The sequence below is a fragment of the Neopelma chrysocephalum genome, unplaced genomic scaffold (assembly GCF_003984885.1).
Source record: "Neopelma chrysocephalum unplaced genomic scaffold, ASM398488v2 Primary Assembly neopelma1_24, whole genome shotgun sequence".
Lineage (NCBI taxonomy): Eukaryota > Metazoa > Chordata > Aves > Passeriformes > Pipridae > Neopelma > Neopelma chrysocephalum.
In genome coordinates this window covers 20,114,761-20,140,834 of record NW_020897693.1, presented here as the reverse complement: position 1 = coordinate 20,140,834, position 26,074 = coordinate 20,114,761, and the positions used below count along the sequence as shown (strand labels likewise).

At 38.2% G+C, this 26,074-nt stretch overlaps 1 protein-coding gene across 5 annotated transcripts in view; it reads left to right on the top strand.

Moving 5' to 3' along the window:
* The window catches only part of UBR1 (ubiquitin protein ligase E3 component n-recognin 1), a 73,146-nt gene that overhangs the window by 8,899 nt on the left and 38,173 nt on the right, over positions 1-26,074 (top strand). For 3 of the 5 annotated variants that reach the window (XM_027706940.1, XM_027706931.1, XM_027706953.1), the window contains exons 2-11: positions 3,453-3,709; positions 5,717-5,795; positions 7,971-8,081; positions 19,348-19,478; positions 20,088-20,229; positions 21,797-21,859; positions 22,204-22,327; positions 24,188-24,295; positions 24,741-24,829; positions 25,634-25,732. In XM_027706940.1, the coding sequence (XP_027562741.1) occupies positions 3,453-3,709; positions 5,717-5,795; positions 7,971-8,081; positions 19,348-19,478; positions 20,088-20,229; positions 21,797-21,859; positions 22,204-22,327; positions 24,188-24,295; positions 24,741-24,829; positions 25,634-25,732 (1,203 nt within the window). The remainder of the gene's footprint in view (positions 1-3,452; positions 3,710-5,716; positions 5,796-7,970; positions 8,082-19,347; positions 19,479-20,087; positions 20,230-21,796; positions 21,860-22,203; positions 22,328-24,187; positions 24,296-24,740; positions 24,830-25,633; positions 25,733-26,074) is intronic. The other 2 variants (XM_027706947.1, XM_027706936.1) reach the window with 1 other exon arrangement.

Below are 26,074 nucleotides of genomic sequence, written 5' to 3'. Positions count from 1 at the left end.
CAGGAGACAGCCTGGTTGAGAGAGTTCTCTTTCTTCCCTTGTTCCCCCTCCTTCCCTACTTCCTGTCCTCCCTTCTCAGGACAACATTTAAGCAGAATTAAAAGCTTTGCACAGGAATGCTTGAAATGCTTGGGAGTTAGACTGTGTGAGAACCCATTTTACACTTCTGGCAGATTTTCTGGAAAGCGTAGCCCTGTGTTTCTTGAAGCTGTGACGTGCTTTGGACCAGCAACACAGAATGTAAGCTTATACCATCTCTTGGGAACATGACTTATTAAGATAGAAGGGCTACAGACTGGGATTCTCTTGTGCTTTGGAAAGAGAGTATGCTGAGGGGTCACATCCCACCCTCCCACATTTGAAAAATACAGTAACCAAATTGGGAGGGGAATTTGGTAATGCCATAGTACAGTATAGGTGAGATAAAAAAAAAGCAAACTACAGGAGGAAACATGTTTAAGGAAGAACATTATATTACGGAGTTTAATAATGAAAAGAATAATTCACTTCCAGTCATTTTAAATTAGACATATAAAAAATAAACCTGTGATCAAGTAATTTATTTTTTGGTTACCTTTTACAATTTAGTATCTTTATCAGAACCACCAGCTAAATGTGATATTTTTCTTTAAGTGTTGATTTACAAGTATTTGATAAATTTGGATTTAATTTTCAATTGCTTTTTACAAATTAGTGCCCCAGGTAAACATAGTTTTTATTTAACAAAAAAAGTTGCTAAGTAATTGAAAAATTTGAACGAGTTAGTTAGAATGAAAAGGCAGCTGGTTCATTTGTTTCCTTTTCCTTTTGTTCCTTAGATCTGAATATGTGAAAATAAATATGTATCTATATATTTGAGTGCATGTATGTATACAGATTGCATATATGTTACAGGTGTGTGCTAAAGCTTTTATGATCAATATGGTGATCACAGTGGTGCTTACTGCTCAGGTAAAATTCTAGAACAAAACCAGATTTATTTGTTAGCATTGGAATTTAAATGAGTGGGTTTTTTCACTTTGTGGATGGATCTTCGTTTTCAGATATTCACAGATAGGTTGAATGCTTTGTGATTCAAGGATTCTGATTAGGCTGATCAACTTGGGTCTTATAAAATGTGAGGATATCCTAGTATGATTGTGGATGAATTTGCTCTCCTGCTTGACAATATTATCCCTGGCTTATCTTTTCCATCAGCATCTGCAATGCATTTTCACTATGATAAATGAAGTAATGGACTACCTAAGGGTAATGCTGAGGAAGATTGATTGCCAAAATACCAGTAGAAGCCTCAGGCTAAAACTAAACCTATTAGAAATGCAGTGTGTCTTATTAGAGCCATAAAGGAAGTATTTAAAGTGACTACAATGTGGAACAAATGTCCTTTAACAGATTACTTTTGGGTGATGGATGTTATTGTTAATCTAGGCTGTTTCAATATGGTATTGTATTTTTGTTTTATCCCTTTAGATTTTCCATGTAGGCAGTTTTTATACTTGTGTATGTGAGATAGACATACAGTTTTCCAAAAAACAAAGATGAGGTTTTTACGTGATGTTTGCAGATGTGGTTTTCAGAATACTGGGATTGCAGCACTTCTGACTGTGTATGTTCTTGGATTCATTTCTGATTTTGAAGAACTCTTCTAATGTTAGGGAGCTGTAGCCTTATATTATTTATTCTATTGTAGTTTAGAATTCTCTTATTTAGTCAGTTAGCACTGGAGCAGTTGCCCAGAGAAGTTGTGGATGCCCCATCCCTGGAGGTGTTTAAGGCCAGGTTGGGTGGGGCTTTGAGCAACCTGGATTAGAGGAAAGCGCCCCTGCCCATGGCAGGGGTTTGGAACTAAATGATCCTTAAGGTCCCTTCCAACCAAACCATTCTATGATTCTATGATCTCTGTCTTGAGTCAGTTGATGTAGGTTTCGTTTTAAATCGGAGTTGAGGATTTTTTGCATTTCACGTAACATGATGTGCATTTTTGTTCTTTAACTTTATTTGAACCTTCTCTCAATCTGAACTCTTTGGTGGTTGCTTTGCTCATTCCCTGCTTGCTGGCCTGGAGGAAATTCCATTTAAAGCTATTTATGAAGTTATGTACTTTTTTCTTTTTTTTTTTGCACTCACCTTGAGTCCTGTGTGCGGTTTTGGGTGCCACAGTCTAAGGAAGATATAAAGCCGTTAGAGAGTGTCCGAAGGAGGGCTGCAAAGATGGTGAAGGGCCTTGAGGAGAAGCCATACGAGGAGTGACTGAGGTCACTTGGTCTATTCAGCCCGGAGAAGGGAGAGAGGGGAAACCTCATCGCACTCTGCAGCTTCCTCGTGAGGGGAATTGGAGGGACAGGCACTGATTTCTTCACTGAGAGAGATCAGTCACTGGTGGTGACCAGTGACAGGACCCAAGGGAATGGCCCAAAGCTGTATCAGGGCAGGTTAAGGTTGGATATTAGAAAAAGGTGCTTCTCCCAGAGGGTGATTGGGCACTGGAACCAGCTTCCCAGGGAAGTGGTCCTGGCTGTAATTCTGCTACTGTCCAAGAAGCATTTGGATAATGCTCTCAGGCATATGGTGTCATTCTTGGAGTTGTCCTCTGTTGATGTTCCGTGTGGGTCCCTTCCAACTTAGGATATTCTGTGATTTTTGGACCTAAACCAAGGTTGTGTATGAAAGGATGGTGTCTTTAGGAGCCTTATTGTCTGATTTGCAGTGGGGAAAAAACAAAAGTTATTTGTAAATAATGGGAATAATGTGAAGGATAGAATATTTAGACTTGAAAGACAGAAATAGGACAATCAGAGAGAACGGTTCAGAGAAGTAGAGAAGATGCAAGTAAAATTAGGAACTAAGAACCTCAAGCCAAAACACAAGTGCTTTTATTAATTGTCTTGTAAAAATGAAATAGCATTTTTGTCTGTTTTGCCAAGGACTTTAAGCTTATATAATCATTTGAGCTTCTTTCTCCCTCAGTGGCAATTGACCTCTGATGACCAGTTCAACAAGACTTTCAAAGACCATTAAGTTGATACATGTTTTGTGACTATAAGCAGGCTAAGGAATGAATACCAAACTTTTTCCAGCTGTGGCTGCTGTTCTTTCCATTTGTTTGCAGCTGAACAGACGTTGAGATTTGTGTATTGGTTGGCCTGTTGGGAAGCACGTAGTCAGAAATTCATTAGCGCACAGATTGCTCTACAGTAATATAGCACTTGCCAGCTCTTGCCTTAGAGTGTTTTAACAGAACACTTCGGAGGAACACAGGTTTCTGTGTGGATACTAAAAGGAAAATAGTAGAGAAATTCTTGGGGAAACCATGGTTTCTTGGATTTTTTTGCTCACTGAACTGACTTTACCATGAATTCAGAAGTCTCTTCTGCATCAGAAGTGCTTAATCCTATTTTCTTCATATTTATTTATTTGTTTATGTTTATCTCTGGGTGTACTTTTTGTTGCAGTGGTGTGATGAAAGATTCGACTTCCAAGGCACATTTTTACAGTGCTTGGCAAAACATGTGCCAAATATTTACTCAGCTGAAATGGACCCCTTGCTGGAGAAACAAGAAGAAATGGTCCAGGCAGCAATATTATATCCCCTGGAGTGTTATTTGTTTGGGGAGGACCCAGATATATTCCTGGAGAAGCTACAACAGAGTGGAACCTCCCAGCTCTGTGGAAAGGTGTTCAAAGGAGGGGAGACAACATACTCTTGCAGGTAAGAATGAAGGTGTGTTATCATAAATGTTCCTATGTGAGTTAATGCAGCAAAGTCATTTAACTGCATATGAAAAGAGGGCTCTGGCAGAAAAATGGGGAAGGAAATGGAAAGGATACTAAAAATACTGAAAGCCATTCGTTAAAGATATTGGATGGTAGGGTATGAGTATGGGATCTGTACCTGAACTGAGGGAGAAGAGGCATAAAAATCTGTGTACGGTACTGTAGTCACTCTTTCAAAGTCTAAAACAGAATCCATCATTTTTGAGTGTCAGCAGTCCTTTGCCTAAGCAAAAGCTGTGTGACAATGGTAATTTTTTCACCTTTTTTCTCATCCTGGAGTATATTAAAGGTAGTAGCTCGCTGGTTTGATAGAATTTACTTTATTAATTCATATTAATACAATTATATAAACAATGAGTATAATTAAAAATTGATATTAAAACGCCAACAGTCTTTGTGGTGTCTGTAAATATTACAACTGTGCTGGCAATTCATGAGCATTAGTTTGATGCTGTTGTCATAGTTTATTCTATTTTTTCAGTTCATTTTAAAAGCCTAGAAAATTTAATCAGGAATACTGAAAGAATATTATTAAGGATGAAAAATATTATTGTGGCTAAAAAGTCCAGCCCTTAGAATTTAGGAAATGTCAGAATGAAAGCTTTCTGTAAACATTATGTTTATGAATTATACTGTAAAGTTTTAATCAGTCACATAGTCTGCAGCATTTTCTAAGAATAAGTTAGTGCTGTGTATGAAAGGAGAATAGTCTTTGAAGAAGTCCTTTTGTGTGTACTAGGAAGCATGTAGTGAGTGTGACAGTTGTATGAAGGAAAAGGATGGACAAGGCAGTTTAATGCCGCTGTAACAGAAATAATTCTGTTCCTCCCTCTTGTGTGATAGCAGGCAAAAAGCCAAAGCTATGTATCTCAGAAGAGGTCTGTTTTTCTTAATTTTTTGAGTTTCTGTCTTGCAAAAATGTGGTAGCATTTATACAAGATACTGTACATTTGTACTACTGCAACTGAAGCTGGATGTACATTTGCTTTAGACTTTTAATATGCTAAAAATAATAGATACTCTAAAGTATTAAAGTCTAAACATCATGAATTGGGCATTCCAATCTGGCAGGCACTTCTAACTTCATTTTTCTTTCCTTTAACATACCTTTCAGTAGATTTATGGTAATAAATGAATGTTACTGAAGTATTAAATTATTGTAATGATTATTAGAATCTGAAGGTTTGAAAGGAAGTTATTTCTGAAATCAGAATTACCATGCTATTTTAATTGTATTGTAAAAGAGGCTTGAACTAGATGTTGAACAATGGTATAAAGTAAAAAAACTTGATATGTTGTCATTTAGCACCTGTCATCCACATTTTGCATAGAACGAAACAGCACTTAAAGAAAAAAGCAACCATATTTTAAGTAAAAATACGATATAAAAAAAAGTATGTATGTGGAACAGAAAAAAATGGAATTAGATTGCCCATGAGTGTACTTCCAGATTTTCTGGTATTTAAGTGCATGACCGAAACTGTTGAGATTAAATTTCAAAGTATATATTCCTGGCTCATTTAATAAAGAATTCTCTTTAAATTTTAATTTCTAACTGTTCTAAAAGTTAGAAACATAACCTAGCAGAAGTTTAATTGGCAAACTCACTACAGATGTTGGCAGCAATAATAAAGGTTAACTCAGAGTCCTCATAGGTTTTAATAGCTACTCATTTTTAGCAAAACCAGAAAAAGTTAGCAGCAAGTTACAAAAGTGGAAAATGAGCAAGATTTTGACGGAACTTGATATAACAGGTTTGAATACATAGTTAAACCTAACAAGACTATCATCTTTCTGTGATATGGAGTAGCCAATGTTTTTATAATTTGAAGTATTGTTAATCTCATTTTTTTTTTTCAGAGCAGCATTTTCTTTTGCGCATGAAAATTCCATGTGTTTGTTTTAGAAGGTTTTCCAGTTACAGTTATCATTTTTGTTGCAGGGACTGTGCAGTTGATCCAACTTGTGTGCTCTGTATTGACTGCTTCCAGAATAGCATTCACAAGAATCACCGGTACAAGGTAGGAAAATATTATTTTAAGAAATGATAGTTGTAGCTTTAGAGAAGTTTTTTTGAGGATATAATAAACTGTATATAAACCATTAGTAATTTTATTGTTAAAAAAAAGAAATTCTGGGATTTATGAATTACTTAATCTCTCTCGTCTTTTTAACTATGTAAAGCCTCTTTTAAGAACAGCAACTTTCTAATTGAAGAACCAGAGGATAAAAGAGTGTTTATGAATGCATACATTGTTATTCTCTTTGGCAGTATCACACAAGTGTAAGTCAGAGCAAAAAACTGTGAATGAAAATGGCAGTCATGTCCCAAGTCCCAGTTAGTGTTGTTGGCAAATTTAGAATGAATGTGCAAATACAAGGGACATTACTTCAGCACTTAGGATGCAGGCTCTACATATCCACTTTGTTCCTCCATTTAGATTTGCATAAACTACTTAGTGCTTTAGTGTGGACTATGATGAAGTGACACCAAATGTTAAGCATTGATTTTTTTTTTTTTTTTAATTGAGGAGATTGTTCTAGAACTGGATCATCCTATTTATTCTCTTTGAACCAAATCTATGTTGTCTTTGAGAGATTCCCATGCTTTAATTAAAGAAGGGTTCTTTAAAATAATTCTTAGATAACTTACTGCCTAAATTGTCATCATCTGATTCCTTCCCAGGCCTCCTTTTTTGCTTGCCCTTTTTACTGATAACTAATTTCAACAGCCTTGGAAGCAGAAATGGAAAACAATATAATGTGTCGTTTTTACAGCTGGACTAAGTCTGCTGCAAGAGACAAGAAAATGTACAGAAACACTATGTATTCAATTTACTTATCTTTCATGAACAAAAAGGGGAATAAATTTTTTTCATTTTGGATTTTCTATACGTTGACATGATATCCGTTGAAGAGATTTGGCTTCCTTCTATTATCCGTTGTTCATAAATCCCCTTTAAGTGGGTATGTTTCAATGAGACACAGTTTGGAAGAGGGTCCTAGCAATCTCAAAAATGACTGGTGTTAAAGTACGATATTCTGCCCCTCTGTGTAAGTCTTTGTGTACTGATCAGAACATGTATTGCAGATACTGACTCCAAGACGTACAAAAGTATTTGCATAATGTAGATATAACTTCTCTATACTTATGCATGCACATGCGCAGTTTACAGAGAGGTAGGATGAAAACCCAGGGAAAATAGACAGGAATGATTACAGAGCAGTTTGGAACCACAGCTGGCCTGAGAAGCTGGTGTTATTTCCCTGTTTTTCAGTAACTGCTTCAGGCAAGAGATCAGCTATGGAAATACGTAGTCAGATGAGAGCAAATTTGCTGCATTTTCATTGTAAATATGCAATCTAAAGAATACAGGTTATGCTCTTTAGAGATTCATAGAATAATTTATGTTGGAAGGAACCTAAGAAGGTCACCTAGTCCACCCTCCTGCTTGAAGTGTGTCTAATTAGATCAGGTTATTTTAAAATGTTTCAAGTAAATAACGGATTTTTGAATGTCTTTTTATTGGGTCACTGAGGGTTTTTTATAATTGTTTCAGGATTGGGGATTTGGAGTAAGCCAAAGATAATTGTTTTTTGCTTGAGTTTTGTCTGAACTTTTTCCAAAACAAAGGGTCACAACTTGTACTTTTCTGGAAGTGTAATCCAAAGTTAAAGTTACAAGAATGTGTTTAGATGTGATCATGTTGTCTTTTCTTTTGGTTAGAAGTGAAGGTACTACTAAATGTCTGTTTAATATGTGCTTATTCTTCTTTATATTATTTTCTAACTTTATGAAGTAATTTGTAAAAAAGGCATTAAGCAACTTTGCTATAATTTTGGGAATAAACTCAGAAATTATTATTTTGCCATTTATGAAGCATTTATCAGTCATAGGCTTTTTGACCTACTTTCTCGTTAAATTTATTTAGGACTTGCATACCTTTTTGTAGCAGCAACTATATTTCCTCCTTTATTTTCTGCTCAAAGTTTACATTTTACCCCGCTGCTCCTCTGATAAGTCTCCTTTTATCTAGAAAAAGAAAAATGTTGTGGTGAGTCTGTTGGTTATGCAGCGTCTCTTCTGTTTTTTAAGTAGGTATTTATACTTGTGTTTGACTTAAATAATGTGCATTTCTATTTTTTTCTTGCATTTTATGTGCATATTTCATGACTGAAATACATGGTTTTTACAGATGCATAGCTCCACTGGAGGTGGCTTTTGTGACTGTGGGGATACAGAGGCATGGAAGGCTGGACCACTGTGTACTAAGCATGAGCTTGGATCATTGAGTTCTCCAAAAGAAGTAAGAATATTGCTTAAAGTGAAATAATAAATATTGTAAATATTGCCTTTTTTATTTTAAAAGTGCTTATTCCTATATGTGTGTTGTATAAGTTATGTAGCAGGTTCAGTCAAGCTGAATCAGGATTTCTTTGGTCAAGGTGTTTGGGATCAAACATATATATTGACATCCTTTGATTTTTCTTTTTTTTTTTTTTTTTTCCTTTTTGTTCAGAGACAATTTCATCACCCTGTCTTGTGCATTTCAGTCTTTCATTTGGAATTAAAATTGCAGTCACTTGCTCCTTTCTTTGTTATGTTTGTTACTCAGTTCTTACTTGCAAATAATTGGTTTACCATTGGTTAGTAAATGTTTTGATGTAGTACTTGATTTTAATAATATTTTCTCTTTCTTACCTTACCGAACAATTGTTTTTGTCAGTTACTTCTGGTGTGCGATCTGTCACTATGACTAAAATAAGTTTCTATGTGTTGAAACTAACCTCTTATGCTGGGGTGTCTCATGCTTATTGTACCTCATAAAGCAGCATTTTAATGAGAAATGTGCTGTCTTATAAGGAATTCTCAAAGAGAATGTGGGCATATCACTTGCTTCAGGTAAAATTGTGTTTTTTCAGAGTGGTACAGTCTGAGATAATCAGGACAAAAAACCTTAGCATTTTCATTGCAAATAGACCCCTAACTCCTCATGGTTTTGTTGCAAAATTGCTGTTGTTTATGATCTGGCAAAAACGTCAGATAGAAAATGAATAAAGAGCTCTGGATTTACTGAAAAATGAGACAAAGATTTCCTTCACTTGTTCATCCTTCAAAAAACCCATGATAATTAATGGATTTCAAAGATAAAAATAGTTGAAGCTTCATGAAGGGGTCATCTCTTTATCACTTGGAGCTTGTTGCTGCAAAGCTTACCTGCTTCTACCTCAGTAAAGTCTGTTCTGCCATGCAGTAGTACCTGGTGTTCTGAAGGAAAATAGGATTTTTTTCTGAGTGCTAGGTTGCTGGTAGTGTTGATGAAGACATACAGGAAGGTAGAGAACTCACGTCTACCGGCTTCAAATACCACCTTTAGATAACTGTGGAAAATTTATGCTACAAGGTGCTCAGTATCAGATTTCTAGCTGAGTGCGGAGAGGTCCGTATCATATCACAAAGAGAATTTAGCAGTAGTCTTAACACAAAATGTTCATGTCTCAGTTGAGAATTAACTGTTCTTCCACTTGAGAACTAAGTGTTTCCAGACGAAAAATCTCCATTACTCCTAGATAAGTGATACTACTTTTTCCTCAGGTCACCAGTTTGTCTTACAGACAGTAGCTTGCATTCATTATGGATTTCAACTTTTGTGATGGCTCACAAAAAGAAATCACACAGATAGCTGGGTGAACATGGACCTATGAAGCACATCTCAAGAAATATAACAAAGAGATTCTAAACAAAATAGATTGTATCTCCTGCCTTTAAAATTTAGGTCTGCATGAGTTCTTCTAACAGTTGTTTCAGCACTTTACTTTTGAGAATAATATTACTTTTTGGTTCCAACAACTCTGACCAGAGTCCTTTTTACTTCCTGCAGAGGAACATGTTTCTCTGCAAGGTATAGATTTTGATCTCATGGATCTGGTATTGGCATCTATGACAGCATACTCTGCTTTTTACTTCCCTTTCCTTTAGAACAGCTTTTTCATAGTAATGAAATAAAAACCAAATGTTAACACCGAAACCTTTAGCAATTTTACCAAAAAATCTGTTTCACTCGTGTTTAAAATCATGCTGTCCATATTTTGTGGGCTTTTTTTCAAAACCAAGTTTAAACAAAGCTTGAGGGGAAACTGCATGCGTTCAGGACTCCTCAGCATTTTGTTTGTTTGGATGAAAATAAGCTGCTCAGAATACTCTTCAGGGCATTTGTGTACAATGGAGATAAAGGACAGATTGGATCAATAGTGACTGCAGCTAACACAGTATCTCTCTGTTGTCAACTTAATTGAGAACTATAATCATACCTGTGATCATAAGGAAACAGGGAACCTCCCATGCTTCTTCAAGGAATATTTCTCTACCAATCTCTGATAAGGTCTTTGGTTGGCTTGCAGTGAATTTGTTTGATCATCACTTCTGTCATGGAGCTGTGAAAGTCCAAAGCTATTTTACAACTGCTGTCAAATAAACTGGAACGTACTCCTACATTAAGTGCTACCTGAGAGTTGTGAATGATAGAAAACATATAATGAGACAATTATTTGAATTTGAGGAAGTAAAAGGTTGTTTATTAGTTCTTTGTTGTCAATATGTGTAGCTATTATGCAGTCAATATATGCAGACTTTCTAGTAAAAGAGTAGAAATACAACCACTACAGTAATGCAATGCATCACCATATTAATATATACTATGTATAACTATTTGAAAGATTACATTGCATGACCATCTTTCTTTTTTAATAAAAGATCTGTCTGTCATGGATTCTTTATGACAAAGAGTCTTGTGAATATTTGGATTACCTTATGGTTTGTTCTGTGTTTTGAGAATCAAGGAGATTCATAATGTAGGAATTTTCTCAGCATACAATGCTTATTAAAAAAAATGAGTGACAAAGCACATTTGGTGCAGATGTCTTGCATATTTCTTTTCCAGAATGTTTTCTGGTAGTGCAGAAGTGTTTATTCCATGCTTGTCAAACAAAAAGCACTTTTTGCTGGACAATCCTAACCAGTATTCCTTTAATTACTCTTAACTGCAGAGAATATATAATTTTAGAAAGCCCACTCGAGGCTTCTAGGAATTATCCATTTCCTATCGATTTCAAATGAATGTCTTCGTATGCCAGAAACATAAAAAATCTTTTTGCCTAAATGCATCTTTAAAACCAGCAAACTTTAAAGATTTGTGTGTGAGATAAGGAAACAATACTTCCCGGGCACTTTTTTTTAAAAAAAAGATTGTTAATGATTTTAAAACTTTGGTACCTGAACTACTTTGTTCATTCTTCCACAATTTTGGGGTTTTTAAGCTTTACCTTGAAGCTTAAACAATTGCATGTTTTTGGGCATAGTTCTGAGACAATTTTATTTTTACCCTTTCAATTTACATTAGATGTATCTTAATTTCATTTTACTGTGACTTCTGTATTAATATGGATAACATGGGAAGTGGCATTGCATCATTTAACTTTTTGGTACTTGTATGAGTGCAAGCCCCACTTTTAATAATTTATAAATCCTTTGATGTGATTTCCTTTGATTTTTTTCTTCCCCCTTTTTTTTTTTTACAGACTGAAGGAGAGCAGCATGTCTTACTATAGAGTACCTGTGCACAGCTCTGAGTTTTCTCCAGCTCTTGTTGTTTTTTCTTAACATACATTAGCGCTTAAAAAGCCCAACTCTTAAGAAAAAGTGGAAAAAATTAGTATATTTACAACTCAGTTCAATTAGATTATGCTTAGCACTATAGCTTTTTTCATTCTTCTCCAAACATGAGGATTATGATAACTTTATCAGCCTGTGAAAAAAATAATTACCCCAGGCATTTACATTCTTAATTACCAAGATCTACCATGAGCTTATCCAAAATTAAGTATGTACCCATAGCGATATTTATAGGCCATGATTTCATTGACAGACATTTTTAGATTGCATGTCTGACTCCAAATTATTCTTCTGATGCTTATTATCAGGTCAGAAAACTGTTGTCCAGAGCTTTAGAAGTAATTGCTCATGTTAACACATTCTTCTCTTCCATTACACTTCTAGCTTTTCCATCATATCTAGTGCATTATTCAACATGATTTTACTTTTTTTTTTAAAGCCGTCTGCTTCATAAATCGATAAATGTGACTATAGTTGATTTAAGAATTTTTGAAAATATGGTTCTTAGTTGTATTTAATATTTAATATGTGTCAGATTGTGTATTGCAGAAGTGAGTGCCCTTAGTACTTTGGGATTTAAAGTCACGCGTGAAAAGCTTTATTCCTGGAAAGCATATGTGTTTCTCCTCTTTTCTTTCGCTCTGGCACAAACATGCCTATTCAGATTTTTTAGGCATTTTTAATGAACCTAAAATTATAGGAAACTTCATGCAAATACTGTAGAAGACATCAGCTTCTGTTTCTCAGTCATGACTGTATATGAAATTACTGGATTTGGTTGCATTACCACTAATAAGTACATTACATACCGTTTCCGTATGTGTATACTGAAAGGAAGGTGTGGCATGGGTCATCCAGGCTCTTGGATTACAGCTCTCCTGTCATACGTTGTCATTGCAACGTATCTGTTCTTGTACCTTGATAGAGATTGCTTCATTCTTAGGTACAGATTTGGTAATGATTTTTTTTGCTCATAACCTTAATTTCTCTCCTGCTTAAATGCTTATAGAAATGATTAATAATGTTATGTGATGTAGACAATTCACTTGATGAGCTTTGTCAGGGTGGATGGGAAATACGTCAGTTCTCAGGGATATTTTGAATGATATCTAGGTACGGTGTAGGAGGCGTGTCTGAAATACAGGGGGATGTACTGGGGCAGTGATGCCCAAAAGAGCATGCGCCGAGATTATCAACCCTATTGGATAAGAAAGTCACGTGGTATTAAGGGATAAAAGGGGGCGCGAGATTCAAATAAATCTCTTTGACTCCACCACCTCCGAAGAGCGTAATGCATTTCTTTATTATATAAAGGCCAGCGGCCATGTGCCGCTACACATGGTGCCCAGCGTGGGGCCCAGAACCTATAATAGGCAGATTAAACACCCTGTATCAGGTGAATAAATCGGTAAACTCCGGGTATCACCGCAGTTTTATGCAGGTGGGAGTTTTTTAACTGAAAAAAACTTGGACGTCTGTAAAACCGTTGTCTCAGTTGCGTATGAGAAACAGAAAGTTAGTTTAGTGAGCTCAAAAAATTATAGGAAAGTGCACAGGAAAAAAGAAGAAAGAAGAAAAGAAGAAGGAGAAACAGAACGGCGGGCAGCGGAGACCGGAGCCGGGGACCAGCAGGCGGGAGCGGGCAGTGAAACAGCAAAGCTGAGTGAGTTATTAACACTGCAGCCCCCAGCCCCCACCAAAGGGGGCTCGGAAGTGCTGTGTTTTATCTCGCGAGCTGCTGCTGGGAGCTCTGCAGCTAAAAAGCAGCACAGACCCCGGGCAGAAGCAGCTAAACCGCGCCGTACCGCCACCTCGGAAGCCCTGGGGACCCCAGGACCCCGTGTGCCGCCCCACCGCCCCTCCCTCTCCCCCGCGCACGCCGCTGGCGACTGCCACCGGCTGCGGGACCGGCACCTAGTGCCTGTTGCCTCGCGACCCGGCAAAAGCCGCGGTTTGCAAGAGCCGAGGAAACAACCGCGGTGTGAGTGCTGCTGGCCGCCCCTCCTCCCGCCGCCACAGGGACCCACACTGGTCACACCGGGACTGGCTGTCTAACGGAGCCCAGCACCGCCTTACCATCGCCCACGTTCGCCCGCTGCCCCTGCCGACTCCGCGCCACGCTCGAAAGCCACGTGGAACTGGCAGAACTGCGCTGCGACCCCACCGGACCCCCCCGCACCGCCCAGCGCACCGGGGGAGCCCCCTGCCACCTTCTGCCGACCCACGCATGCCTATAGCCACTGCGTGAAGCCTCCGCGTTGAGGAAAAACCCCTGAAAGCCACTGCAAGCCCAGAGGGAACCTGCCACCGCTTGCCGCCGCTGCCGCTGCTGCCTGTGCTGAGAAGCAGCCCGCACCGCTGCTGGAGCCACCCCCGGACCCTGTGCTGCACCGAGGGACGCCTCACCGCCACACCCCAGCCCAAGGACCCGCACCGGACCCCCACAGAGATGCCGGGAGAGAAAAACCGCAGAGAAACGACTGCCGGACAAACAGAAAGTAACATTGCAGCCCAACAAAGAACTCACAGCCACGTGCACCCACAGCCTCTGGATTAAGGTTACAGAGGAGTTCTGTCTCCATGGAAACCTCGTAACACATTGAAACACTATTACCACACAGCTGCTAGCCATAACGTTACAAATATACACATAAGAAAACTGGGACACATTCTGAGCCACAGCACACGAGCAAACGAAACAAATAATCCACACCCCCCCCTTCTTGCTACACTGCTAGCAACAGCACAGCCCATAGGCATGCAGCAGGGAGGGAAAGCAACAGTTTGTGAATTAAAGTCAGGATCAGGACCCGAGAGCCAAGGGGACGCGAGCCGCTGGGAGGGAACGGAGCCTCTAATGCAAGGTCCCAGCCCATGGGACCATTGCAGGGGACCCCGTTACAGCGATGGGGGTGGTAACCCAGCATACTTACCCCCCCTCTCTGCGGATGACCAGCGGCCACGTGTGTTGGCGTGGCCGCAGCCATCTTGCCCGCCACATGGACTGGACACCCATCCTTCTCTTCCGACCCCAGTGCTGCCCCGCCCCACCCACAGACACGAGGGGGGAAGTAGCCCCGCCCCCTCACAGCCTCCACCACCCACCCCCACCCCCCCACAGGGAACCAGGTTTGCTGGGACCACAGGGGGCGAGGCATGGGGGGATAAGGAGGAGGGACCCGAGAGAGTTTCATCGGGAGGGAGTGAGGAGGCAAACCAGGGAAAATCAGATAACAACATGTGGAAACAATGTAGGGACAAGGCAATTCGAGCGAGTAGCCTAAAGAATATTCAGGCGTGCTCAAACGGATTCAACCAAAGCCAGTCCTCTCAATTCAAGCCCCTGTATGGGGCTACAGAGAAGCTGAGGCATTCGGTAAGAGATAGTGGCATGTCCTTGATAAATACTCGAGAGTATTTAGAAACATTGAGTTCCATCTATTTTTTCACCCCACATGACTGGAAAGAGCTAATGAAATCAGTTCTTAATGACACACAATATACATTCTGGTTATCTGACTTTCAGGAGAATTGTGCCAAACATACTGCTGCCACCCAAGCAGGCATAACAACAAACCAATTAACCGGAAAGGGAAGATACAACACAGCAGGTGCCCAATCAGATTGCCCCCGAGAGGCATACAAAGTAATAGCCAAACAGGCACTGAAAGCCATGAGAAAGCTTCTCACTACAGACCAAAACAGCAACCTGCCCAGCACAAAAATGTTACAAAGTTGTGCCGAACCTAATCCACAATACTTAAATCAGCTGCAGTCTGCTTTAAACAAGCAAGTTGAATACAATGAAGCCAGAGAGATGCTGTATAAGCAATTGGCTTTTAAAAGGGCGAACACAAGCTATGAAGGACTTTTGCAGGACCTTCCTGGAAGGGAAGACCACGGCATTGCTGAGCTAGTTCAACCCTACCAAAGATTTGGCTCTGAGGAGCACCAGTCTGCCTCCCTAGCTGTGGCCCTAAATGCCCAGCTAGGAGTACAAGAAGAGGCCAGACATAGGGCAAGTTGTGTCAGATGTGGTAACACTGACCACTTTCAAAGGGATTGCCCCTGGAGACCCTTAGCAGCAACATCCCACAAATACCCTAACAGCAGGGATTGGGCTGAGTTGTACCAAGGGTGCTGTGGGCAAGGCAGACGCCTTGCCCCAAGCATCGCACTGCTTGTTGCCTTGCTGCTTGCCATCCTCTGTGCCACTAGCTTCCATATGCAAGAGAGAAAGCAGCTTGAAGCAAGCCACAATGTGCCAGCAAACAGCCCAGACAATACCCCTATATTCTGTACCCCCAAGAAAGGTGGCAGGTGGAGAATGCTGCAACAGTCAAAAGCAGTAAGTGCAGTCATAAAGCTTACAGGAGCATCGCAGAACAGACTGCCTTCACCCAATATGCTCCCAGCAAATTGGCCACTAGTGGTAACTGATTCAAAGAACTGTTTCTTTACCACCTTTCTACATCCTGAGGATGTGCCAAGGCTTGCCTTTCCCATCATGGCCTTGAACAGTGCACGGTCCATGCAAAGCTATTGCTGGGTTGTCCTTCCTCAGGGGATGCAAAATAGCCTGACGAGGTATCAAACAACCACGATATATCATTATACAGATGACATACCAATAAGCACGGCCACAGGAAATGAACTACCATTTACTTTTACTGCTCTAATCAAAACTGTCCAAGATGCAGGATTGCAGTTTGTAGCAGAGAAGATCCAGCAATCACAACCCTGGACTTACCTTGGACAGGAATTCATGCAGCAAAAAAGTTCTCCACAGCTGCTGCAGCTCGAGGTAAAAAACACTTTATATTTACGCGAATTGCAGGAGCCTCAGGGGGCTGTCAATTGGTTAAGGCCTATTTTAGGCATAGCCTCAGAGGAGCTACACCCTCTGCTTGAGCTGCTAAAGGGAAACTCCAGCCTAACGTCTAACAGGTCACTGATACCAGAGGCCAAACAGGTGTTAGACATTCGTACCAAGGCAATAGAGGGAGGGCAAGGCAGAAGGAGAAATCCTGAACTGCAAATCTGCCTGGCCTTCATTCCCAGCAGGTACCAACCATTAGCAGTCTTGTTACAGTGGGATCAGACTGAGAAAGACCCACTGCAAATTCTTGAGTGGCTAATTTTGCTCCACATACCATCTAATACTGTGTGGACTAATAATGAGATGTATGCAAGGCTTGTCATTAAAGGCAGAGGACGACTGCAGGAGCTAGGAGGAGAGGATTCTGCCATCATCTACATGCCAGCTATGAAGGACAGTTTGGATAGGTTGCCAGCTGAGGACGCCGGATTCCAAGCTGCCTTGACAGGCTTTCACGGTGACATTTTCATACATCTCTCAAAACGCAGGTTGTGGGCAGAAATCAGTAGTCTACCTTTAAAAACCACAACCAGATGCAAACACAAACCAGTGAAAGGCCTCAGGGCCTTCACACATGCATCTGGGAAAAGCATAAAAGGCTGCAATGACTTGGGTAAAACCCTGCCACATAACAAGGGAAAGAGAGGCACAGACCACGAACCAAAGCTCTGTGCAGGTTCTGAAACTGACTGCCATCCATATTGCCTTGGGGAAGTTTACTGAACAATCTTTTAATGTTGTAACTGATTTCTGTTATACTGCAAGTTAATATCCTGTCTCGAGAGTTCGTTTCTTTGAGATATCGTTAGCCTTTACCTGTTAATTGAAATGCGTTCTGTTTGGTTTCTCGTCAATTATAGAAGTTTTTGATTTCTATGTAATGCACACAAGGTCACACACTGACATGCCAGGGCCAATAACTGACAAGAACTGAAAAACTGACAAAACAGCAATGTTTAACATCATACCTAAAGTCTTGGAGCAAGAGAAATTGTCTCATTAATTTTTCCATCAGAACGCGAGTTCTCTGAACAGACAATTTCAAATAACATTCAATCAGCTCGAGATATCATTGTCATGCCCAGGCTGTCAAAAAATCACACCCATGCCATCTCAGGACGCGTTAACCCCAGAGGGTTAATGGCAAATGAGATTGGACAAACAGATATCACACATACCTCCGAATTTGACATATTAAAATATGTACATGTAAAAAAATACATACCCACATCACATAATCTCCACAACACCCACTAAAGAAAAAGCCGAGAGTGTAAAACACACTGGCTTAGTTGCTTAGCAACTCTTGGTACCCCAAAACAAACCACAACACTGACAGTAAAACAGCTTCCTTTCCTATCTAATAGGAAAATTCTCACGTCACAAGTATTCCACACTAACTCATTAGACAGGCAGTTGTGGAAAGGGCACACCACACACTGAAACAAACGTTAGCTAAACAGAAAAAAAAAGGGGGGAATCTGTATAGCCCGCAAGAGCGTCTGTGGAAAGCCATGTATGTTATCAATTTTTAAAATTGTGACAGTGCTGGAAACATGTAAGTATGGAAAGCAACACAAACCCCAGGCTTGTGTGCCTCTCCCAAACCACCGGTCATGGTAGGAGATTTGATATTTGGGCAGTGGACGGAACCACTACATCTCGTGAATTGGGAGAGAGGCTACGCCTGTGTGACTACAGGAAAAGAGTTAAAATGAACCCCTTCCAGGTGTGTTAAACCCTACCTACGCACAAAATCACATCAGCAAGAACCAGAGTAACGTGGAAGTTACAAGAAAGTTATGTTTATGTTCCAGGTTTACTTTAAGGACGACCAGTGTGGCAAAAAGCAGTCAATAAAAAATTCATGAGTGTGTGTATGATGTGTGGAACGACGGCCGTTGGTGAATGAAGCATGAATGGATATGAGTTGTATGACCGGACAAATATTAAAACACAAAACACCTCAGAAATAACACTACCTCTGCCACAGGGTCACTTTAAGAGAATTTAGTTTTGCTAAGCTTATCCTGCTTCTTAATAAAGTTGAACTCCCCAGTTATTTAAAACCCTCAGATCAATAAAGGTTATAAGTATGCACGGTTGGGCCAAGGCCCCTAAGTTAATAAGGTTATTTCTCCAAGTTGCCCTACCCTTTAGGAATATAAGAAAGTTTTAAAAGGTTCACAATAGAAGTGTAAGAGGCCAAAACAAGCGATGTGCTGGGTCATTGCAAGCTTTGGTAGTTTACAATGTACTGTTCTGATTGTTTGCACTGTTGTTTTTGCACTGTTTTCGTGACCTTCTTATATAGTTGAGAAGGGGGTGATGTAGGAGGCGTGTCTGAAATACAGGGGGACGTACTGGGGCAATGATGCCCAAAAGAGCATGCGCCGAGATTATCAACCCTATTGGATAAGAAAGTCACATGGTATTAAGGGATAAAAGGGGGCGCAAGATTCAAATAAATCTCTTTGACTCCACCACCTCCGAAGAGCGTAATGCATTTATTTATTATATAAAGGCCAGCGGCCACGTGTCGCTACAGTACGGGATGGGATCTCTGAAGAAAACAGAGTTAGTATTCCTTGGATAATACTGCTTGATTGTCAAAAATGTTTGACAGAATACCCCCACAAAAAAGAAAGCAATGCAGGAGAAAAATTTTGGTCTGGACTGCAAAGTTTTAATATCTTCATGTGTACAGAAAGCTGTTGAACAGCTTTTTTAAATGTAAGTTTAAAAAAAAAAGGGAAGTTTTCTAACACATTTGATGATGCCTTTTGTAATTTAGTCCTAGACAAAACATGGATACATAAAAAAAAGGTAGGTGAAACTGTTGGAATACTACTGAGAGCCCTTGGGATGAAAAAAACTTTGAATAGAAGAAATTAGGTGAGGGTAATTTACTTGACAATCATAAAAAGGATAATTTCCTGAAACAAATATAAGTTATTCTATCAACACCATTTTAAAATTTTTTTGAAGTTCTTTTCCATATTAATATTATCTCGTTTTACAGAATTCTGAATGTCAGTTGAATGAAGAAATTATGGAGCACTCTAGGAGGGTGTTTCCCTCTGTGATAAAATACATCGTAGATATGCTTATCTGGGAAGAAGAAAAGGAACTGCCTCTGGAGCTCACAGTTAGGTAATGACCTATTTCCAACTTTCTCTTCAAGGCATTAGAAACTTTGATTATAATTTTGCCTGGGATATTCTCAGCCTTGTGCTGACTTATTAGTGCTGAAATCCCTGTAAATAGCACTGTAGTATTTTTGGCCTAGAGTTATATGGAGAAAACCTTTTGATGCTTCATGGGAAAAGTAGTGTATAACTGTGCTCCATCAATCACCGAAGGGAACTGCTCCTGAGCCAACCTGATCTGTAGTACAGTGGCAGGTCTTGGTGTACAGGGGAGGAAATGCCAGGGCAGTGGAGATACCTGCCAGGAGCCAGTAGGAGACGTTTATGAGGCCTTTCCTAAGGGACAAGAGAGCAGAACAGAGCTGAGAATATCAAATAACTTTAAAAAACTTCTTTTTTGTACTTGAAAAATGAGTTTTGTGGCTTTTTCTGGTATAGATGGCGGTGGGGGGGCATGTCATTGTCATGAAGAACATGCTTGATTTTTCTTCTAAATTTTTTTTCATATTTGATATTCCTCTCAAGCTATCAAGTAAGCTGTTGCTTGTATTTGATAGGACACTATTTACAATTTTATTTTTATTTGTATGATGATACGTTACCTTTTTCCCAGTAGAGAGAAAGTAGACAGCTACTACTGTGTCCTTTTCAATGATGAACACCATTCTTATGACCATGTCATCTACAGCCTGCAAAGGGCACTTGGCTGTGAACTTGGTGAAGCCCAGTTGCATACTACTGCCATAGATAAAGAGGTTAGTGCCTTGGGATGTGGGAGAAAGTCACCTTTTAATCATTAAGAATTGTCACTATAGTCACTTGTTTATAGAACCTTTGCTTCTTGGTTGCTGGAGCTTGAGGAGAGAAAGGCACATTGCAGAGTAACTACTAGTCAGTGCTTGCTTTAAGAAAGTTTTAATTTTTTTAAACCATATTAATTTTTTTTTTCAGGACAAAAAGCTAGTTTCTTGAGAAAGGGAAGAGCTGATTTATCTGAAGTTACTCCTTTCACATTTAGCATATTTTCTTAATTCTTTTTTGTTTCTCAGCTGCGATTGTTTTATTTTAGTGGTATTTCTCTGAAAAATATACAAGTCAGAAATACACATATTCAGGTACATTTAATCAGAAATGTACCTTACCTTTTGCAAAAGTTACTGCTTGTTCTGGCTCAGACTTAATTTGAACTTTTAACATTTTCAAAAGAGGGAAATAAAACCAGGAAGAATCCATGAAGCGATGTGGGGGAACCTGACAATTTTACTACTTCATTTTTTGAATTAGTATCCCATGTAAAGACTATAGTAATGTGAACTTTTTTTCCAGTGGGGTGGGAAAAAAAAGCGTGATCAGTGTTCAAATTATCTGAATAGTAACCATATTTTTTTACCTCATGGAAGTATAAAAAAAAGTTTGACCATGGAGAAACTTCATCTAAAGCTGTATATATATTTGTTGTATATTTACATATAAAACATCTTACTAATATCAGAATCTTTTTTTAATCTGTAAAAACTGTTTTCTGTTTGTTTCTCTTTGTCAAGTAATGGAAATTTAGTTGTATTTCGTTAGCAGGGTCAGTCTTACGTAATTACAAGTCTTGTTCTGTAGTTGCAGGTTTTGTGAAAAAATGTATATACGTGCATGTTTACAGAATAACTTTCAAAGGTTTCCCTTATGAAGAGTCCTTTTGATTTAAGTTTAAGTTTTGGATCAAGAATTTATCAGGCTGTTCATTTTATGAAGTGCCTGCTACAGTACAGGACTAAGCTATAGCATTTTAATTTTAACAGTTCCACAACACAGAGTTACTTCCTCTCTTCTGGTGTGAAGTTCTGCTATGTGGAGAAATTGCTAAGGAAGCACATACTTCTTGTTTTCTTTGAGTGGAATTTGAGGTCTAAGCTGGACCTGTTCTTGGCTTTATTGAAAGAGCTATTAAACCCAGATTTACAATATACCCTGGTATTTCATATTCAGAGGTGAGAAATTGTAGGAAAGATTGTAGAAAAGCAATTCAGGATGAGTGTACTGTGTGCTAGGAAGAAAGTTGATATAGTTTGTATTTAAAGTAAATATGTAGAAATTCCTTATCTAATAATATGAATACATCTAGACTTTACTTTGTTGTTCTGTTCTTAATTTAAATAGCTTTTTTCTGTAGACAATTATGTTAATTTTTATATGCTTCTAGATATTTAATAGCACCACGAGTGATGTTGGTCTCTGTTTTTCTGTTATGTATAAAAAACATAATAGAAGGGGTCAGACTTGTCACATTTTGGATTTGCTTTATATTGGTCTCAATATTTTTTTAAACAGGGTCGTAGAGCTGTTAAGGCAGGACATTATGCCTCTTGTCAGGAAGCAAAAGAAGAAATTAAGGTAACTTCCTAAAATAGTTTTCTCATTAAAAAAAATCAGCCTCATCAGTATTAATAGCGAAAACTTACTTGTCTGCTTTAAAGTCTTTAACTTAGTATTCCCATGGTTTTATAATTTGCCTCTGAACTTTTTAAAATTTAATTTACCCTGCCACATTTGGGATGGATAGATAAATAGATACATATCTTCAGAATCTTCAGAAATAAAATCTGATAGATATCTTCAGAAATAAAACATCAAACTGTTTTCCTTTTTTGTTTGGGAGAGATACTGGGTGGTGAAGATAAATAATGAAATGAATGTTATCTTGATTTTACAAGTACTAATATTTACCTGACTCCTAGAGGCATTCTGAAAATGTTTCTCAACGACCACTTCACGTGGAGGTTCTGCACGCTGATGTTATGGCACACCAGAAGTTTGCTTTGCGCCTTGGTTCTTGGCTGAACAAACTCATGAGCTATTCAAGTAAGTGTAACTAATTTTTGTTACAATAATGCCATGGCAGTATTTGAATGACTAATTCTCTCAGAAATATCTTTAGCAATGTTGTATATGATATTATCTTAATTAAAATACTTTCATGTTCCTCCTAAGTAGTAAATAAATAATACAGTAGCGTTTCAGGATCACACACCCTGTTATTTAAAAGCCGCTATCCCTGGTGCTGGTGGAAAGCTGCAGAACATCTCCATCAGTGAAAACATGTATCCTCTGCTTGAGTTAATTCCTGCTTCAGATTTGATAGCTGTGATTAATTAGATAATGTCAGTACAATAAGCAAAGTAAAGCCTTAATTGAAAACATTATCTAGTAGTGAAAAGTCTATTTTAAGCTTTCAAACATTGTCCTGGTGTTTGATGATGCTCATGGTTTTAAAGAAGATTTCTAAATCAATGTACTTTTGATTTCTGTTACTGTTTTTTCATACCTGTGTTTTACCACACTAAAGCTGTTATAAAATTTCTCGTCACAGTACAAATATGCATAGATTAAGCTCTACTCACTGCTTATCCTCCTTCTAAATCTGGCTTTAGCCTCTTCTGTAAGGATAATAGAGTGAATTTCTTATCTTTTTCTTGTCTGAACACTTGACAATCTTTCCCTTGAAATACAAAAATCAGAATTGTACTTTTTTGTAATTCTTTACGGTAGCTTACAAATTTTAGCTTTCTGTTCTTTTCAAATTTGCATTTTTTTTCACCGATGGTATTTTCTTACTGGTCTGAGTTCCTCAGTCCTTTTAATCAGTACAAGTTTTTGACTATGTGGTTTGTTTCAAAGTTTCTAGTGAAAGTTTGATTTTTACCCACAGCTTTCTTCCTGAATAGTTTTTTATATTTTCAATTTCATGATGTTATCTAAAATGGCAAGTGACAGCTCTGTGTGATTATAGGCAAGTTGGTGTCCAGTGCTCCAGCAAATTCCCGAAACTTTAGGGTTTTAAGCATTACCTTTTTAGCTTATGAGTTAAACTAAAACTTAAAAAGAGTATCCCATGTTGAGTGTAGCATTTTGAGTTAGGAAATTGTTGTAGGTCAATGGACACTTCAGTATGTGTAAAGAGAGTTTTTAGGTACAAAGACTGAAGTCAAGCATTCCTGTCCTTGTTGTTCTGGATTATATCCATAGAGGCTTTAAGAGCCTGAGGTTCTGTACTCAACTGGAATGTTTTTGTGGTCTGGTAGTTCCTGTTCTTTTCCCGTTTTTGCTGGAAAACAGGATAGAATATGGATGTGGTAGAATATGGATCAAGAAACATTTTATAATGTTTATTTCCAGGTTGTCAGGAACTTGATTCATGACACTTTTCAAATTAGTAATATAAGGCTTCATTTCTGAAGTTAATAACGCACAGGTGACTGGAAATGTTGATCCCCAAAACTGCTTCAGCAAGTACTGTATTTAGTGATAGGTGCAAGAAAATGTAAAATAATTTCTGAATTTCTACAAAGGACTGACTTTCAAGGCCCAAGGCAGGGGCCAGCCTAGACTTGCCTAGCCTGTGCATTTCTGTGCAGACATAGTGAATTCTTCTTATGGATCTGCTTTGCAAAGCTATCTAAATGATTTTAATTTTAAAATAACTCTTATACATCACAGGATTTATTAAATAATTCAGATAAGAATATTTGGAAGAAATTAGTAAAGGAAAGGGTATGTGGGAGTATATTCATTGAGAAAAAACATTGTTAAAAATAATTCATACTGAAGTGCCTTCTTTTTTTCTTCTTTTAAAGAACAGAATTCTGTAGTTCTCATTTTCTTGGGCCATATAATTTAATTATCAAGCCATTCTTGTACAAATGAATAGTTTTCTCCCTATAGGTGACTTTCGTCAGATCTTTTGTCAAATATGTCTCAAAGAAGAAGCTGGATCTGAAAAGCCGTGCTTTATAAGCAAGTTGATGCTATGGGATGCAAAACTTCATAAAGGTTTGTATATCCACGTTGCTCTAAACTGAAGAGGCAAATTAATTTTTCATGTGTGTGTAGCAAATGGATAAAAGTAAGTGCTAAGCAGGTAGAATTACATTTCTTTATAGTTTTTATATTATGGTTTTTATACAGCCTTTATTTTTACAGCTGAGCTAATTGATATTTGGGGTATATATTTGCCCCCTCAATTTTTCCTGCTTTATATATTTTGAAAAATCTTTTCACAAGATGTAGCCTTTGAGTAACTTGGTGCTTACTCAGTGTTTTAAGTGTGTACTGATAAATGTCAAAACCAGAATAAAATAACTTTCCTCATATACTTTGTAACCATTTCAAGGCTTATAATGATTTTTAATTATAGTTTAGTAATTGGTTCCTTTTTTACACAAAAGGCTGCATTTTAGTATGACAAAGTGACGAGCACTATATTGGCTTTTTGCAGGGGCAAGGAAGGTTCTCCATGAGCTTATCTTCAGTAGTTTTTTCATGGAAATGGAATACAAAAAACTTTTTGCTGTGGAATTTGTGAAGGTAAATGGTTATTTAGTTTTTATACTATGAATTTGTACTAGCTTTGTAAAATTTCCCCCCAAACTGAAAATTGTTTCAGTATAAATAAGGAATTTTCAACAAGCAGAGCTTTAATAACTAGCTCAGCCTTTATAGAATGCAATTAATTAATTCCCATGTCACTGGTTTGTTTCTTAGAATCATGTAGGTATATATACTTGAATGCTGTTAGTATTCCATGTATTTTTTGAAATGGCAGGTGAACTGCAACTGAAACTGGCCTTTCTTTTTGAAAATTAGATACAATAGTTTATAAATATACAAAATGTAAGACAAAGTGTTTTTTCTTTTAAGGTGAGACCTTTTAATTCTGATAAAGACAATTGACATGTTATGGTTTTCTCTGGACTGAAACAAAGCAAACAAAGACTTGCGTTACTCATTGTACATGTCTTTTATAGACAGCTGTTGAATAACTATCCATGCAGCTCACTGCAGGAGGAAGATTTGTTTTATAATAAGTTAATGGCTACATGGATTTTTTTTCAGATATTGAATATTTTTTCTTGGGGAATATTGTTTGTAGAAGAAAAAAAATTTTGGTTCCAGTCTGACAAATCAGTTAAATTTGTGCTTATCTTCAGTATTAAGACAGTGGGGCCTATACTGAATTGCTTTGGTGGATTGAGGACATTGTGCTGTTTCTGTAGTCCGAACTGCTTCTATTAGGTAGGAAGAAGGACACTGAGATGTAATTCTTGTAAATAAAAAAGTAAGCATTTTTATTAACATTCGTTTAATGTTCCCGATATTATCTTTTTCTAGTATTACAAGGCATTGCAAAAGGAATACATTAGTGATGATCACGACAGAGTTCTCTCCGTGACAGCACTCTCAGTTCAGATGTTCACCGTACCCACTCTGGTATGTACAGCCTGTCTCTGCAAGAAATGCAAAACAAGTTTGAGAATTGCTAGCAATACCACCTTTGCAGACTGTTGTGCTTGGCAGAGAGTCTTTATGCATTGCTGAGTTTGAATATGAATGATTTTGAGATTTGTTACAGGCCAGTATGAAAGCAGGAGCTTGAGTTGATGTGAAAATTCCTTACAGAACGTAGAAGGAATGCAAATAAGTATAAGTTTTAGGCACATCATAGTCTGCATTAACTCTCTGTATTTATTTACTATTCACATTTACCTTCTTATGTAACCTTAAAAACGGGGCAAGGGGATAGAAAATGGTTAAATGTCTTTTTGTGGGGGT